The 16824-nt window shown below is 33.7% G+C and overlaps 1 protein-coding gene across 4 annotated transcripts in view; it reads left to right on the forward strand.

Annotated features, from left to right (window-relative positions):
* The window catches only part of CNKSR2 (connector enhancer of kinase suppressor of Ras 2), a gene marked incomplete at its 3' end in the record, with an annotated part of 257646 nt that overhangs the window by 108328 nt on the left and 132494 nt on the right, over positions 1–16824 (forward strand). For all 4 annotated transcript variants that reach the window (XM_082681111.1, XM_082681112.1, XM_082681113.1 and 1 more), the window contains exons 6-8: positions 6494–6613; positions 12521–12580; positions 16245–16313. In XM_082681111.1, the coding sequence (XP_082537237.1) occupies positions 6494–6613; positions 12521–12580; positions 16245–16313 (249 nt within the window). The remainder of the gene's footprint in view (positions 1–6493; positions 6614–12520; positions 12581–16244; positions 16314–16824) is intronic.

Genomic DNA, 16824 nt, shown 5'->3' on the forward strand with positions numbered 1-16824 from the left:
GCAAATATAGTTGCTTTCTGAAGCTATTTGAAACTCTTTAATCTTTGCTGTGTACAAATATAATTTTTACATGGGTTTAAAGTTGAAATTTTATTCTGTTGTATTAGTTTTTTAAGTTTAAAAAACTTTCTATTCAATTCTCTTTACTCATATGAGCAAGAAATTCTTCCTGTGTTGGGGAATATGTATGTAGATTAATACTTTTTAACATCAATTTAAATTCTCTTTATCAATTTTACCCTTTCAAATTTACCTGTGATTGTTCACTCCTGTGTCTTTTTTTTAAATTTTTATTTTATGTTGCAGTATAGTTGATTTACAATGTTGTGTTAATTTCGGATGTACAGCAAAGTGATTCAGTTATACATTTATCTATTCTTTTTCCCATTTAGGTCATAATAGAACATTGAGTGGAGCTCCCTGTGCTATACAGTAGGTTTAGGGTACCATTATAATTAGAAATGCAAAATTACTAGCTCAACAGAGATCTGGCAAGTACTACAAATACTGTATTTCTGAATGAGGCTTATATAATTTAGAGTTCTCACTATTTAATATGGAATAAATTTGCACTATTTTATAAAAACAAAGCTTCTCTTATTCACCAAAGATGATGCAAATATCCTGCTCAGTTGGCACAGAGTTGTGTGATTTATAATACTGAATTATACTAATATATAAACCAAACAATAAAATATGCTCTGTCCTCTGGACTATTTTAATTGAACTATTATTTATATCAATAACTATTTTAATATGTACACACTATTTATCAAACTGAAACTTTTGTTATTGTTTTCCAGGTTACTGATAAGAAACCTGGATTATTTAAGCTATACTTAAATTGTAGCTTTCACATCATTCTTGCCATCTTAAAATGCATATTCATCTGTTTATTGTTTCCTCAGTTCATCTTGGTTTTATACTCTTGTCCCTTTTATGTATGTGTATATCTGAAAGTAGAAATTTCCTTTTGTAAAACCTTTCGTTAAGCTTATGAACCTGAGGTTCTTTCCTTCGTCAAATGAATGTCTGATTTTTAAATCTAAAGATATTTCTATTCATTTCCTCCAGTATACTCAGAAGAATAACCAGTATTCCACTTATTTAGAAAAACGTAAATAAAAATACTTTAAGTAGCTCAATCATGTCTGGCTGAGTGTTCTCTGAGGCTAAGAGGCTAACTTAAGACTTCTTACCTACTCCTTAGCTTTTCACTATTGTCTGTACTTAGAATGCTTTCTACATTTCCTTTTTAAAATACAAAAGCTAAAACTTCACATATTAATCTAAAAAGTGTATAATAAATTCAGTGATAATGAAAGAATGCTGTTCAGAGATAATGAAATAATGCTATCTGCTAATTGGTTAGTATATTAACGTAAGGTTGCTGTTTTTCGTATCTTCACAGTGACTAAAATGTTGCTTTCACGACTTTTTAAAAACCGCTGTTTATTTTATACTAACCGTGCTATATTCAGATCTTTTTTCCCCTTAAGAACTTTTAGATTTGGGTGAACCAGCCATACACTGTATGCAAACCTATATAAAATATAGTATGTATACAGAACAGAGTATGAAAACGTCCCATTTCTTCCTGAGAATATGCTCTATAATTAATGTTAATTCATATTTGAAATTAATATAAACAACTGGAGAGGAAAAAAAGACAATACCATTAAATCCAGCCCATGACACTCTTTTGTTTTAAAAGTTTCTTAAGTCATAGCTAGCCCTCTGTTAACTGCTATTCAGTCACAAATCCTTTGTCACCATTTTGGGTAGTATAAACAGAATCCAGAGGATCAGTTATAATACTCATTGCCATTTTATGTTCCCTTTAACTTTACTAAAGACATATTATTTACTAGACTTTAATTTAAAATTTAAAAATTTCCTTCTGCTTTTAAAACTAAAGATAAATAGAATTTAAAACCCTTTGGTATTTATATTGCAAAAATAGCAGAAGAATCCCCTTTATACAAGTGGTTACCAGTTATCTTCTCGCTAGAAAAGAGTTGTCCTTTTGCTGCTAAAATTCCATATTTTCCCAGAGAGCTGTGTCTTTCATAGTCTCAGATCTACTAGTCCTTATCTAAACTGTATTCTAAATTGCAAGAACACTTGCAGGCTCACCTTATATTTCATTATACTGTGTAGTTTAAACATGTTATACAACATCCATTTAATACTGACATAGCTTTTAAACAATACAAAAATGAAATTGATCAGAAACAAATGGAGATTCAAGGATCGAAGTAAGAGATGGTAAGCATAATGATTAAGGATTCAAGTTGGCTTTTGGGGTTTTTTTTGGGCCAAGGCAATGACCTTTGTCTATTTATTTAGCCTTGCTTTCTCATCTGCTAAACTGGCTATACTACTACCTACTTCAGGAAGTTGTTAAAAGGATACATGAAATAATGAACTATTTAGCGTTGTGCAGGACACATGGTATAATGTTGATGTTAACTTTTAATAATAAAGAATATATTTTTCTTGCTATATTATAGTTAATTTCTTTTTCTGGACTATTAGGTAGCAATAGATAATACTGTGTTTTAAAACAACATAATATCACAAATTCACTGAAGGAAAAAATTCACTTTTTACAAGGATATGGAAGGCATTGTGCTAAATGAAATAAGTTGGACAGAGAAAGAAATACTCTACGATGTCACTTATATGTGGAATCTAAGAAATACAACAAACTAGTGTCAGCTGAAAAAAATACACAATCTAAAAGCTGAGAATTATGTTTATTTGGCAGAGTTTCTGAGGACTCAAGCCCTAGAGGCAGCCTTTCAGATATCTCTGAGGGACTGTTCCGAAGAGGTAAGGGAGGGGCCAGGGTATACATGGGTTTTTGCAACAAAGACCAGGTAGTGGGAACATAAAAATATGTTAATTAAGAAAACCAGACATCTCAAGTTAATGAATTTAGTACTTTTCTATGTACGGGAAGATATAAGAGCCTCGGCCCATTGAAATCATTCTTTTGATATGCACCTTAGCTATCTAATAAGGCCAGTATCCTGTTCTTTCCCATCCTAAGTCACCTCAGGGTGCACCTTTGAGGATGGCTGCAGTGGCTGAGGGCTTGGTAGTGGGCAGCCCATTTGTCTCCATTCTGAGTTCCCTCAGGGCTCACTGTTGGGGGGCAGCAGTAGTGGCTGTTGGCTTGGTGGCCTCAGCATCCTTTTTTTGCTGATATGGCAGGCAACATTTTTCATTCACACCAGTGAATATAACAAAAAAGAAGCCAACTCACAGATATATAGAACAAAGTAGTGGTTACCAGTGGAAGAGGGAGGGGCAGTATAGGGGTAGGGGAGTGGGAGGTACAAACTATTGGGTGTAAGATAGGCTTAAGGATGTATTGTACAACAAGGGGAATATAGCCAATGTTCTGTAATAACTGTAAGTGGAAAGTAACCCTTAAAAATTGTATAAAAAAAGAAAAAGAAGTTATAAACCCTACTTCAAGTTCAATAAATAAGTAAATAAATAAATAAAAATAAATAACTTCCCTGGAACTTTGCTGTAGTACCCTTAATGTGGTTTCCTGCAGTGGCTTGATGTATGATACAGTAATGAGTACAGAATTAGCATTTAAAGCCAGGCCATTTTATACCCCTTCTAATTGGCTTATTTAGCCAAGTGCCAAATTGCTACAGTATAAAGATTCTGGTACATTATCTCTAAAACGGGCAGCAAGGTTCTAATGGAGTGTCTTTTCTAAGTCTTTCTATTATTTTTTCCAAAATCTTTAATCTATTAAATCCTGATAGCTTCGCTGGTAAAGTCAGTGTTTTGCTCATCTTTCGTATTCCTGTCAGACTTAGCACATAGCAGACATTTGGCAAACAAAATTACTCAAGAAGAGAAATCTGGAAAAATGATTTGCGACTTAATACAGTAGATTTAATTGGTTTTTTTTTTTGTAAAAACACCTACAATGTAGTATTTCTGCCTTTCTTCCTTCTACTCCACTTTTAAGTGCTTCCAGTGCTTGAATAGGAGAGCTACTATTGCTCATTACCAGCAAGTTATATGAGGCCCTGAGTGTTGTAATGCACACATGTTGAGCCATTTTTGTATATCCATTACCTTCCTATTTATTTATACGTTGGACTCTTTTGAAATATGCCCCAGTTTGTAGAAACCACAAAGCGTTCTTTTTAGCATACTGATTTACTAATTTTCAGATTATCATGCAATTTAAGTATCCTATATAGAAACCCTTCACATTAGCATTGTTTTCCACCCCCTTGAGATAAAGAGAAAATAAGAATGAAAATGAAACCACATATGGAAGGAAAAGAATAGTTAAAAGATTTAAATCTGCCCCAAATTGTTTTTCTTCTTGCCAAACAGTAGCAATTTGAACTGTAGCCAGATTTTGTAAAGTGCTGCCATTCTGTCTTTTCCCCCGTGGCTGCTGATGAATATTTTCAAGAGAAATAAAAATAAAACCACACACACACACAGAGACTGGGGTCCCAGGATGGGCTATATAATATGGGAGTGCAAAATGAAAATATGGAGCCCCTTGTTCAAAAACAATTAAGAATTCCAAAATGGCACCAGCAAAGCATAATGCTAAATGCAGGCCCTTGTGCACAGGTCACATGCCCATGAGGCTGGCCCTGTAAGGTTCCCTATTTCTGAGAGGTGGTCTTCCTGTTGGCACTTTGCTTAGCAGCTCTTCAGGGTAATTACCTTCATTGTATCTCTTGAGAGCACTGAAACTTGAATATCAGAGAGAGTAAAGAGATGTGAACTCTCCATCATGACCGTGCAGTGTGATTACTGGTCATTGTAAGATGGTCAGCAAGGCCATGGCATTAAGAATATGACATAATTCATCCCATGAGTAAGAGCTGAGCCCTTTGAGCTTATGGAAAGCAACAGGGGAGAATAAGCATTTATTTGGTGTCTTCTTTGGATAGGAACCATATCAGACTTTTTTTTATATACATTATCCTGATTAGTCATGCAAACCATGTAAAGTAATCTTTATTACCCCATTTTCTACATGTGTAAACTAAACCTCAAGGATATAAAACAACTTGCTCACAGACACGCCAGTGTGGTGATTGCCTACATATCTTCATACCAAGCCCATGTGCTTTGCATGCTGTCCACTGTCTGTCCTTAGGAGCTGATAGCCACAATAAAAGTGCAGCCGTGAAAAGCAAAGAGCAGGACTGCAAGAAGGGGGAGAAGTTTAGCCTGGCAGTTTCTGTGGGGTGACGAAGCTGAGCCCAGCAAAGACTGAGGCCATGGACCATGTACAGAATGCAGCGAATAAAGAGTCCTGACCAGAAGGAGGGGACTCTCTCCCTTACAGTAGAGTAATGCAGTGGTCAAAGAACAAATGTAACATGTTGGAGATGAATACAAGGTGACACCTTGAGTGCTGCAAAATTGTAGCTCCTCCTACAGTAAAGGCAAGAAAACAAAAACAAAATAAAACAACTTCCAATGTTGGACAACCAGGCTTCAGTAAGTAAATGAGAGTCTGTGAAGCATCCAAGGGCCAGAACATTTTAGAACAGTATATTCCAAGCTTCATTCACTTATGTTCTACTTTCTTCATGATTTTACCATGTCTCAGTCTTAACCATACTATTATGGATGTAACATACATTAAATCTATTATTCTCTATCAGCATGAATAGATTTATACTAACTAAAGCACTAGCTTTCTGTCCTCAATCAAGCGAGTCTACTAATTGTTAAAGCTCATTTGCTCTTCAGTTTATTCAACTCATATTAATTGCCTTAATATGTTCTAGGATCTGTCTACCAGGGGTAGGGGAGGAAGAGAAGTCAGAGATGAGTAGGACATGGTCCCTGCCTTAGAGAGCTTCAGAATGAAGTTATCATACAATTTCAGACTGTTCATAGAACATTGAGAAAGCAGGATTGAGGGAGTGCCAAACTTTGCCTGGAGGTAAGGGGGAGCTTGGAAAGGTAACCTTGAGCAGGAGAGTCTAGACAAATGAGTGGGAGGAGTTCACCGAGCAGATTTGGAAGATTCATCTTCCCTGGATTTTGGCTGGATTGTTTTCTAAACTTTTCTGATCATGAAGTAAAAACCATCAAGGTTTTTGAACTTATTGAATTCACTTCCATCTAACGGTTGGCATCAAGAAGTTTTCAGATTACTAAGATTGTTTAGAAATAATCATTTTATTTTAGGTCTGATGAATCAAATAATAGAAACAAAACATAACCATAACTTTCTTGAATATTTTGATATGTAGTTCTTATATCCATAATTTAGAATATAGGTGTGCTTTATGTGTGGGTATTTCTTAACCTGAATACCTTTTTCATACAGACTTCATAGAATAAAATGCAAACTACTTTCTTCTACTGTTTTTTATTTTTCCTTGTAAAAAATGTTATAATAAAAAGTGATTTATATGTTACTTACAACATGTATTTACCAAATTTTTTTTGCTTTTTGTTTTTTTGCTTTCAGTGTAAAACTCTTTCTGGAGTCTGTGACCACATCATATCCCTGTCATCAGATCCTCTAGTTTCGCAGTCTGCCCACCTTGAAGTGATTCAGCTGGCAAACATCAAACCAAGTGAAGGGCTGGTAAGAGATACCATGTTTATCAAAGCCACCACCCATCAACAGACAGCTAATGGTATGGGCAGAGCAGTCCCCAAACATGAGAATCCATGAATTTTAACAAACTTTGAATGGTTTGGGGGTTTTTTTCCCTAGAGGAATTGAGGTAGTGGGAGTCAGTCATGATAAGAAGTTTTATAAAGGTAAATGAAAATGAAAGAGAATTTAAAATGGTGATTTCTGAATTATCCTGTTTACTTTGCTAAATAAATTAGCTTTAGTTACATTTTCACCCCCTACTAAAGTTCCTTAGGTTTAAAGGAAGTTTAAGTTATGAGTTTTATAATAAGAACCACCTGCCCATGAAAATGAGTGTTTTGTTTATTTTGCTTTTGTTTGTTCCAGTTTTAATAGGTCTCTCTTCCCTTAGGTTGTGTAAGCTAAACAAACCTGATATTCTTTATAATTCTACTCTTTCTTTTAAGGGTGAGTAAGCAGGTGGATATTGCTAAAACTAGGCTAACATCTATGAGATGTATTTTTATTATGTCATAATAAAGATAATCATCTTCTATATTTTGTTCACCTGATTAAAAATTGTATTGGTTCTAAATTTAACCCAAGGGAGAGCTTTTCCTTTAATGAGCCTCTAGAAAGAAAGCATATAATATTAATATTAATGAGGGAGAGACAAAAAACAAGAAACTGGCTGTAGAATATCTTACCTACTACACAACTATTACATGTTAGTTTGTTGCTATAGCGTTTCTACTTTCTCCCTAGAGGTGAATTTTCCAAGGATACTATTAATGATGTTTTAGAAAGTAGGAATCTTGAAAACTAGTGTTAACAACTTAATTCAGATAATATATTCTTAAAGATCTCTATGTAGGTTTAACTTTTTATGTGGCCTTTCTTCTTCAGCCTTATATGTGTGTGTGTGTGTGTGTGTGTGCGTGTGTGCGTACGCGTGCGTGTGTGTGTGTGTGTGTGTGTGTATAACTGTTTCCGAGGGCAAAGCCTTTGTTGGTCACCAGTGAGTTTTTGGTTTGAAGCCCTCTATTCTATAGAGTGACTTTTCTCCTGTTACTTAACAAATTACTTTTGGGTAACTGTAGCTCCTTGTCTTTTTGTGGCTTTTATCTGTATTTTCCTGGAAAGATGGAACTCAGCATCTCAGACATAGACAAAGTATGTCATCATTGTAACCTATAAGTGTTATATCTATGTTATATCTTTGATTAGTTTAAAATTTTTATTTTAATGTTTATAAACTTATTTGAAGTAATATTTATGATTTAAATTCTTACTATTCTTTTTGGTCACATTTACAACGTCCAGTTTTATTTAAAGCATCTTTCCACCCATAGTAGTAAAGATTTTCCTTTCAATATCTACCCTTGCAGTAGTTCTGAAGGAAAGAAATCTCTCTAAGCATGATTTGCAGAGTGGGAAATTATGAACTAATTAGATTAGGAGATAGAAAACCTGGATACAAATCACTTACATAAAATAGAGCTGTGAGTGTGATCTGGGGCAGGTGAGGGAGTAAATTTAACTTCCTTGGCCTTGATATTTCCATCTGTAGAATGTTGGGGGTAGGAAGGGATGGACTAGATCCTCTTTAAAGCTCCCTCTAGCTCTGTGAGTTTGCAGTTCTGAGGATGGTATTGTTCTAAGAAAAGAGCCTGTTTTTTTCCCTCTAATGACCACTGAAATAATGGGGGGAAAATAACCATGTGAAGTGAGTCAACACATTGCTCATTAATGGACTAGATGAAAGCTTGATTTTCATTTTCAGTGAAGGTATAGCCCTGGACAGATCTTTCATTTTTTAAATTTCAAGTACATAGAGCTGGGTCTGCTCTTCGAAATAGTCATGAACTTAAAATGCTAAGCACCTGATTCAGTTAGTCTGGCAGACAGCTGGTAGAGAAAAGAGAACAAGTGAGTGCCTACCATTTTCCGGGTATCATCCTCACAACTCTATAGAGTAGGTATCCTTACCTACTCACAGGTCCTTACCAGTTTGCCGTGTATGACATAGAGGTAATATACAGTAGAGGCAGGGTTTAAATCCAGGTAAATCTAAATGAGGTACAACTTAACAACGTTTATTCCATTATCCCACATTTAAACTTGGGATTGCTAAAGGGAGGTATGAGACGTTTAGGAGGATGACTTTAAAACTAGAACTACTTAGAGAAATCCATTTTAAAGGACAATCAGCAACACTTCATTGGGAAAATAATTCCAAGGGAGGAAAAGAAAGGCTAACATGTTGAATATTAATAAAAAGAGTTAAGTGTAAAACCCTTTCTTGTGATTCATGTTAAAGGGGAGATGACTAAATGGAAATTTTATATGAGTTACTCAAGGCATCGTTTTAAAAATCAGCCACCTTTAAGTAAGTTTAGTCCGTCACATTTGAAATAGATTTGAGGATTTTGGTAGCATTTAGCATGTGCTTAGCCATAGGAAGTGTTTAAATGAAGGAAAGAAATAGAAAGATGTGGGAGAATACCAAGCTTTAATGAAGTTTAATCAGCTTAAAACATCTGCAGACAGTCTTCTGGCTCTTTCAAAACAGAACATCTCACATAGGTAAAAGGTAACTGCTTTGTTCTTGCACTGATAAACTGGATAGATTGTTCATCAGCTTTCTACCTAATTAGTCAAATCTCGTAGAATGTCTTAGTTTTGACAGTCCTGAGCATTATAAGGAATGGTGGGAAATGTTCTTAGTAATGGTTAAAATATATCAAACTAGCTTCTAAAATGCTTTTAAACAACAATAATTAGCAGAAAGTTAAAGGAAGGAAAATGAGAGCTATTGGAACATATCAAAACTAGATCAGAGCCAAGAGAGGTTGAATAGAGAGGAAAGGGCTTGGGGAGCATCCTTGGGGAAGCCTCTTTGCCTCAGAGAGTTCTTTTGCTGTTTAGGCACTTGGACTATCTCCAAATATGCCTTCTTCCATTGCCTTGACTGTGAGGTGGCTTTGGCTCCCGTTGGTTAACCGACATTTGGAGACGGTGAAGCAAATGTCATTTTGGCAAGCTGAACAGAAGAGAGGGAGCTGTTGGAGTCAGCTCCAGAATTAATTAATTGGTTTAAAAAAATGCAAGAAGGAAGAATGAAGATTTTGATGAAATGGAAGACCAGATTTATCTCAGTTCCAGAAAAAGAGCCATTTGAATTACATGTCCTCCTGCTGTTTGACCCTTTCTCAGAGGTGACCAAGTGATCAGATGTATTTCTGTGGACTCTTCATTATTCAGAAGATGATTAGTTTGAAACTGATCCAAGCAACTTGTTTCTTCTCTTACTTTCTTTTGGTTCCTGACTTTTGGCCATTTTTCTCATTAGTACTACCAGAGGGAGATAAAAAAGCTGAAGAAGTCAGTCTTGATTATTAAAAGCAGTTACAACTAATGGTTTACTGAGGTTAGAAATGAAAATACTGCGTAAAACAAAATATCGTCAGTCTTTGTGGCATTTTAAAGATGTGCTTTATTTCTATTTTATTGCTCATAGCTATGAAGTTGCTAGAACTGAACTCTATACATAGCTCTATCCTTCTTTACTTAAGCATTTAAAAAATATTTTTGTTCATCTGAAAAAAATTAGCTTTAGTATAAATTACATAACATTTAATTATATATAAATAATGATGAAATCCTCTTCCTATAACTAATAGATACTTGCTTTATCTTACAATTGCCATTTTAAAAGTTCCTGGTATGTGCAGTAATTACATAGGAATTTTATTTCATTAGTCATAACTAGATTATCTTCATGAGTTCTTATGATCCCAATGAATATAATGACTTTTCTAAACATTTATCTTAGGAGACTAGACTTTCTCTATGACCCAATCATTTAAGAAATTATATAGAGCTCTTGTCCAACACCTTAATTCATAATCAGTAATGCACAGTGTTGAAAGAAGTGTGGAGAATAATATAATAAGCTTTTGCTTATAATTGTCAGAAGAGATGGGTGATTTAAATAAATTTGTAAAATATCAAACCCAGTTACTCTTTATAACCGCTTTGCACGTAGTATACGTGTGCTAGAGAGGTCTTAGTCTTTTTAGAATAGATGTTAAACAGTGAATGTTTGACTCAATATCTAGTTTCCAAATATTATGTTCTAATAAGAAAAGTGAAGGTGTACAACGCTCTTGTTAATAAATCTGTAAATTAGGAGCCTCATGGTAGAGAGTGTGGTTAGGAGTCAGATTGCCTGGGCTTGAAACCTGGCTTCACCTCCTTTGGCAGACTCCTCAGTTTCCTTATTTCTGAAACAGAGATAATGACAGTTTGTACCACACAGGCTATTGTGAAATAAATGTCAAACACTTAAAACAGTCCTTAGCACAATAGAATTCACAGATAAATTAACATCTTTTAAATTACATTCATTTTGTTTCACATCAGAGATCCAGGCTTAGCCATTTTTCTAATTGGTACCAACATCTTAGACATATGACATTACTAAAATGACTTTTCAGAATTAAAACCTACTCAATGACTTCTTAATAGTTCCATGCCATGAACTTACTGATTCTTGTTTTTATTTGTTACTTATTTTCAGTGAAAACACATGTATATTCAGGTATAGAAATATATAATTGACATAAAGTTATAGGAAATTAACATAGTAATTGTCTACTTCATATAATTGTTAAAACATATGCTTTTTCTGAAATGATTGTTGTTAGTTATTAAGTCCCTTATGTTTCAGACTTCAACTTTATTAAAATTAGTACTTTTTAATTTTTGAAGTCAATATTTTGAGATGCAAAGCACTTTTGACGTAAAACTCAGTTAATTTTTACCCGAAGAGAATTTAAAGTAACAGAATCGTCCTTAGACAGGAAAAAAGTCCATTCACAGAATCATCCATTTTTTTTCTGATTTACTTAAGTGAAAATATTTCAATATTTAAAATGTGAATACTTTCTTGTGATATTTTTTCTTTTAAGGTTCTGTCACTATGCATAATTTAAAGCTTTCATTTGCTCTTAAAGCTTGCACAATTTGAAGGTTTCTGGATAATCTTTAAACTTTAATGAAGCTTTCTCTAAAATCGCTTTATTTAAATGGAAATGGACTCTCACCTTCTTTGTTGGGAGGAGGGGTTGCCACACATTACCCCCGAATTATTTTTTTTAATTTTTATTTAGAATTAAAAAAAATTTTGTGGGGGCCACACTGTGAGGCTTGTAGGATCTTAGTTCCCCGACCAGGGATCAAGCCCGGGCCCTCAGCAGTGAGCACAGAGCCCTAACCACTGGACCGCCAGGGAATTCCACCTCTTAATGATTGATATAGAGATGATTGGATGTAATTATTAAAACTTCATCAATAAGAAATTAAGGCAGAAAATGTAGGATACCACAAAAGAGGGACGGAAAAAAATTTTTACATAAACAATATTTTATCATTCTTCTGTCTCCAGTAGTTCTGTAGTAGCTCTGGAGAAACCTACTTTTTATTTTGTAATATGAATCAAGTATAATAAGCTAATAACATCCCAATATTTGAATTTCCCATTGTAACTTTTATTTTGCCACAGAACATGTAGTATGGATTTTGAGGGGAGTGAGGTGTGTTCTTCCTTCAGGATATTGAATTACCATGCTGCATTTTGTAAGTTTCATAGGCAATTAATTCACTTTTCAAGAAATCATTTGATTATGCTGAGTACAGGCTTCTTCAGGCAAACTTTAGAAGCCAGAACATTCAAAGAGGAATTTCTTACCAGTTTAAAGACAGCCTTATTGGATCATGGATTCATCCCTGGGGCAATGGCAATTCTAATTTGATAGGGCTTTTTTTTTTTTTTTTTTGTAAATGAGGTTATAATATACTTGAAAATATTTCAGTTGCTTCACTTATTTTTCTATGCTGTCTTTTTCTTAGGGTATGTATATTAAATCAACATATGATGGCCTCCATGTAATTACTGGAACTACAGAAAATGTAAGTATTCTAACATTTCATATTTTGGTGTGTGTTTTTCCTTTTATTGTTAAACAACTTATGTAACTCACATAATTGAGGTTGACTTCTGAGGACATGACAGATTAGGGTATAAAATTAAAAAGACATATTTAGTTAGTAAGTGCTTTTTTGGGGAGAATTTCAGTCATTTTAGTTAGTTTAGAATAGCTGTTTACCTGAAGTAAATCGGATGTTTTTTGTTCACAGCCAGAGATTTGTCTTTGTTAAGTATTTTCTGATTCGTGACAAGTTATTGTGACATCTAAAAGAATCCACTTCCATCTGTCACACAGTTTAGTTTTATTAGGAAACTTACCTCATGTAAGAAAGAAACATCAGATAAGTCAGGCTTTCTGAATACTTGAAGTATAATTGAACTTAATTCAGTGGAGGGGCAGCATGGTATAGATCAGTGTGTTTTCACAGTGAGGTCCGTCCCTGGACCAGAAGCATCAGCTTCCCTTGGGAATGCCCCATCCCAAACCCACTGAATTAGCTCTGGAGACCAGCCTGTTTCTTAATAAGAGATTCTGTTTTAACAGGTGGTTCTGAGACATGCTCCAGTTTGAGAACCACTGCAAGCAGTGGGTCAGAGTCCCTAGGCCTAGGCCCTACACCCAATTTTGCATTTTAATGGCAGTGTAATATTTGGCAAGTCATTTACCCTATCATTGGTTTAATTTCCTCAACTGTAAATTGGAAATAATATATCAAATAATATATCATCTGCACTACATACCTCACTAGGTTGTTGTGAAAATCAAATAAGCTAATAAATATGAAATACTATGCTATAAAGAAAGAGCTACAGAAATGTGAAGTGATTGTGTTGGACATTAACACGATCAGTGTAATAGATTTGAATTGCATAGTAAGTCATTTTTTCTGCATTTGGTTGTCCCAGATTTCCATCCCACTCTCTTAAGCAGGTTCTGAGCTTTGAAATTTTTTCTTTTAGAAATTCTGACAAGTTGCATGTTTATACCATGTTCCTTCAAAGAAGGCTGAGGTGGAATTAGTTAATCTCAAGTTATTATTGTTCTCAACATTTTACCAGCATTTTCTTTTAAAAAAGACAACATTCTTTTCACCTGATTCACCTATTACTTTAATCATTTATTGATTTTTTTCCCCCTCCGCTTCACTTAGTTTCTTGTGAATGGTGAAACATAATATACATTGCAGTTGGATTGTTTTACTGGCTTCACATTGATATTAAATAAGAGAGTTATATGGGATCCAGAATATCAGTTATATGCATATTGTCAACTATTTAAAATTTTTAAATGCAGTGAGATGCTGCATAAACTATGCTCTTGTCGCTGATTGATCATTCTCATTGGTGTGTACATTCCCCTGATACTTTGTTTATTCATTTGTTCATTTAACAAACCTCTGCCTCATGTCTGCTGTGTTCCAGGCTTAGGACTAGGTATTGAAACAATTTTTAAGTTAAAGTAGCTTGCTGCCCCTAAGGAGTAAAAGTAGGGGTTTATCTGTGTAAACAGGTAGTGAAATTTGCATAGATAGACAAAGGAAAAAATAGTAAATATTGCCAAGTGAAATCAGGGAAGGAATCACAGAAATGGTCATTTTGAACTAACTGTATCTTGAAGAATTGATAGGAACATATCTCTGTATGTTGTATGGAGTCTGTAAAAAAAACTTGAGCGCTATATGCATTGCTTATATTACTCAGTAATATTTGATAAATGGATGAGTGACCAAAGAAAGATTAATTCTATGAGTAGTTCAGATATAAACCGTATATTAAGAGTTATCATTTAATTCTTCTTTCTTGAAAATATTTTATTATTTTTGGTACCCTCAGTCATTTATCATTAGATCTGTGTTGAGTCTTAGTAAAGCTGCTCACTAAGTGGGTAAGTTATTTTGCTTTGCTGTGCCCTAGTTTCTTAGTTTTCTCCTATGTAAAATGAGGGGTTTGAATAAAATAGCTCTTTTAACACTGAAAGTCTATAGTTTGTATGAATTACTTCCTTTTTTACTCATCTGTGCAAAAAGTTGTTTCAGTTTCTTTGAATTTTATGTACCAACTATCATTTTCTTTTACATCATGACTTAGAGCCATTAGCTTGATTTTTTTTTCATACTGTCCTTTTAAAAGATCAATTGTGAGCCAAAAGCACAGGAACTGACTCTATAGTTACAGCTCGGTTTAGGAACTTTTCAGAAATGTTACATGGTACTTGTTTGATTTGGTAGTTGCTGTAAAATAAATACTTGTTTTTTCTTGTTATGACACTATTCTTAGAGTTGGGTTCACATCCTGGATGAACTACCCTCTTAATTGTATGCTTGTGTTATTACTTCAGTAACTGGAATTCCCTGAGATACCATCTAATCTCGGTTTCCAGCCTCTAGCAAATAATTTTATTGGGAATTTTTTAATTCGTTAACTTGATTGTTTTAAGACTTATTTATTTTGGAAATAATTGGAAATTGGAAATGAATAAAAACTAAAGGAACTGGAAATCACTTTTAAAGAAAATCCTATTCCAGTGTCTCAAAAGTAGCATTTTACTATGCAGATTGCATCACCATATCATTCTTCTTTACCTTTCAGTAGATACGAATGAGTAATATTACAGTATTTATAGTTGTGTTTGATAACTTAACACACATATGAATACATGAATATATTTTTTCATAAAAACACATTTTCTGTATATTCAAAAGTCCATATGCATATTATCATTAAAACGTCTAATAATATGCATAATCAATAATCGATAGTCACTAGAGGGAAAATAAAGAATAGAATTTTAAATTCATTATCCATACCTACAATATTATAAAATTTCTGTCTTAAATCTCATTTTAGTTTCCTAAAGACTTCATAAAACTTGTCAACATTAGCTTACCAAAGTTGTTTTTTGCTTGTTTTTGTTTTTAATGTCTTTGGGGAGTAAAGGAAAAAAATGATAAAATTGTTACATCCTGTAGAAATGCTGGCATTTTAGTTTATTTAATGTGATTTTATTTGCCTATACGTTACAGTGTATGAAACATAAGAAATAGGGTTCTCTTGTAGTTAGATACTTAGAGAGAGAATATTATATAATATAACTTTTAACTAGTGGCAATCCATCTTTTAATTTGCTTTTCTCATTTATTCAGGATTGATGGTATTAATGATGAAATAAATTAGCAATTTCATCATTAGTTGACAAAGCTTTGATGCTGATCATAAGCATGTACTTGAAAATACTTGTTTGCTGATGTTAATGTGAATTATTTGTATTAAATGAAAAAGATCAATGTTTAAAAGATAATGTTTTAACATATATATTTTTGAACCAGTTGCCCAATAGAGCCTGAGAGGGTTGTCTGTTTAAAGTGTGCAGTTATCATTTTCCCTTAATGCTGTCAGAAACATACTGGTCTTTTACAACATAAATACCTATATATTGTTTTACATTCCTGCTTTCTGTCATTAGTTATACATAGAATACAAATAGTATATCAAATATTAGTAACCATTTTTGCTAGTTTATTTTCTTGAAGATTATAATTAACTCTTGATCTAATTTAAAAGAGTGAACTTACTGTAGTGTTTCCATAGAGGAGAAATGACTGATAAAATTTATGCTCTTTATCATTTCCTTTATGTTAAATTTAGTCACCTGCAGATCGGTGCAAGAAAATCCATGCTGGTGATGAAGTGATTCAAGTTAATCATCAGACTGTGGTATGTATAATTACCTTACAAGTCAGTGGGAGACACTAATATAAAGATTGCCTAAAGCTTTGAAAGAATACCAGTGGAATGAAAGGCCTGTTTGTGTACAAAATAATTGAATAGCCTTTTTAAAAATAACTGACTATTTTTCTTAATTATCTGAAGAAATGTAAGGCATAGTTTTAAACGAACATGAGGAAATATTGGTGGTGGCTGAGTTTAGATGTACATTTCTATATGGACAGGTGCAGGATAATATAACCCTATGAACTGGGGTGATCATTTTGGAATAGAAATTAAAGTGACAGTGCATACAAATTCAACCTTTTCTTGATACAACTTTTAAGTTTCATTTTATAAATTATCAAATTACCTAGTAGATATGTTTTGTAACAGCATACATTCATTCATCTACTTTAACATTGATTTGTTCATTAAAGTGTCTGGCAGATTGGTTTATTTTAATGTCAGTTTTTAAATTTTAAATTGGAATAGCTGAATTGGCTTTTCATTTCCCAAA

Source organism: Grampus griseus, assembly GCF_964374135.1.
Source record: "Grampus griseus genome assembly, chromosome: X".
NCBI classification, from domain to species: Eukaryota; Metazoa; Chordata; class Mammalia; order Artiodactyla; family Delphinidae; genus Grampus; species Grampus griseus.